Below are 1452 nucleotides of genomic sequence, written 5' to 3' on the forward strand. Positions count from 1 at the left end.
TTGCGATTCTCTCTCTGTGCCTCCCCAACTTGCTCATGCACACGCTCACTCTCTCTCTCTCTCTCTCAAGATAAATAAACATTAAAAAAAAGACTAACATCAGATATCATTGAAACACCATAACAGAAAAGGAAAGATCAAGAAATGACCCCAAAGGAGGGTCAGAGAACATTGGAAACCTATTCTGTAAGGAGAGGATGGGCAAGGAAGACACCTAAATCCAAGTTGTCCTCAATTTATCACCTGCTGTTTCTACTGTCAAAATGGATATTGGTGACCTCATTCAGAACTTAGAAGAAAATATATCTAGGGAAAGACTGTTAAAGATGGTGATTAGGGGTGGCTGGAGCTTGAGGCCGCAGGGCTGTAGACGCACAGACCCAGGACCCAGAGCAGCTCGGAGGCGGTGAATAATAGCTCAAGTCTGCAATAAAAAATGGCCTCCAATAAAACTACCCTGCAAAAAATGGGAAAGAAACAGAATGGAAAGAGTAAAAAAGTAGAAGAGGCAGAGCCTGAAGAATTTGTGGTGGAGAAAGTACCAAACCGACATGTAGTGAATGGGAAGGTGGAGTATTTCTTAAAGTGGAAGGGATTTACAGATGCTGACAATACTTGGGAACCTAAAGAAAATTTAGATTATCCAGAGTTAATTGAAGCATTTGTTAATTCTCAAAAAGCTGGTAAAGAAAAAGATGGTGCCAAAAGAAAATTTTTATCTGACAGTGAATCTGATGATAGCAAATCCAAGAAAAGAGATGCTGCTGATAAACCAAGAGCCTTTGCCAGAGGTCTTGATCCTGAACAAATAATTGATGCCACAGACAGCAGTGGAGAATTAATGTTTCTCATGAAATGGAAAGATTCAGATGAGGCCGACTTGGTGCTGGCAAAAGAGACAAATATGAAGTGTCCTCAGATTGTAATTGCTTTTTATTAAGAGAGACTAACTTGGCATTCTTGTCCAGAAGATGAAGCTCTTATATATATATAAGGGTCTTGGTTTTTTTTATTTATTAGTGTGAAGAAATAACATTCTAATGAAAATCAAGTTTGATATGTTTGTTTTGAAGTAGTATTGGGGGAGTAGTATGGGGTTTTTGCATCTATAGCACTGGTTACTTTGAACAAATAAAAGCTTTCTGTAGTTGCTTCCTTTATCAGAAAAGACTATTTGAGACCATGGTATATTATTCCCCTGCTAATTTAGAGAACACCTTTTCTAAATGTTGAGGGAAATCTTCATAGTTGTTACTCAATCAGAATTTGTGTTTAGCTCCTATATGCTTAAGAACTATTCTGGGTTGTTTTGTTTATTTGGGAGATTTTTCTGTATATACTTAAAATACATGCATAAATCGTTGTCTTTTCTCTTCTTTCTTTTTTTTAAACATTCCCCAAAATAAAAACAGCCTTTTAAAACCATAGATAAGCCCATGTTTCTGGGATGCC

At 37.2% G+C, this 1452-nt stretch overlaps 1 protein-coding gene across 1 annotated transcript; it reads left to right on the forward strand.

Moving 5' to 3' along the window:
* Positions 1-393: 393 nt before the first annotated feature.
* LOC120220359 (chromobox protein homolog 3-like) lies at positions 394-975 on the forward strand. The gene has a single exon (XM_039217440.1). The coding sequence runs from the start codon at positions 437-439 to the stop codon at positions 938-940; it is 504 nt and encodes a 167-aa protein (XP_039073371.1). The 5' UTR covers positions 394-436; the 3' UTR covers positions 941-975.
* The last annotated feature ends 477 nt before the right edge of the window (positions 976-1452 follow it).

The sequence above is a fragment of the Hyaena hyaena genome, unplaced genomic scaffold (genome assembly GCF_003009895.1).
Source record: "Hyaena hyaena isolate Hyena2069 unplaced genomic scaffold, ASM300989v1 scaffold_689, whole genome shotgun sequence".
Taxonomy (NCBI): domain Eukaryota; kingdom Metazoa; phylum Chordata; class Mammalia; order Carnivora; family Hyaenidae; genus Hyaena; species Hyaena hyaena.

Excerpts from the sequence above, each read along its gene's own strand:
- LOC120220359 (XM_039217440.1), top strand. The coding sequence starts at position 437 with ATGGCCTCCAATAAAACTACCCTGCAAAAAATGGGAAAGAAACAGAAT.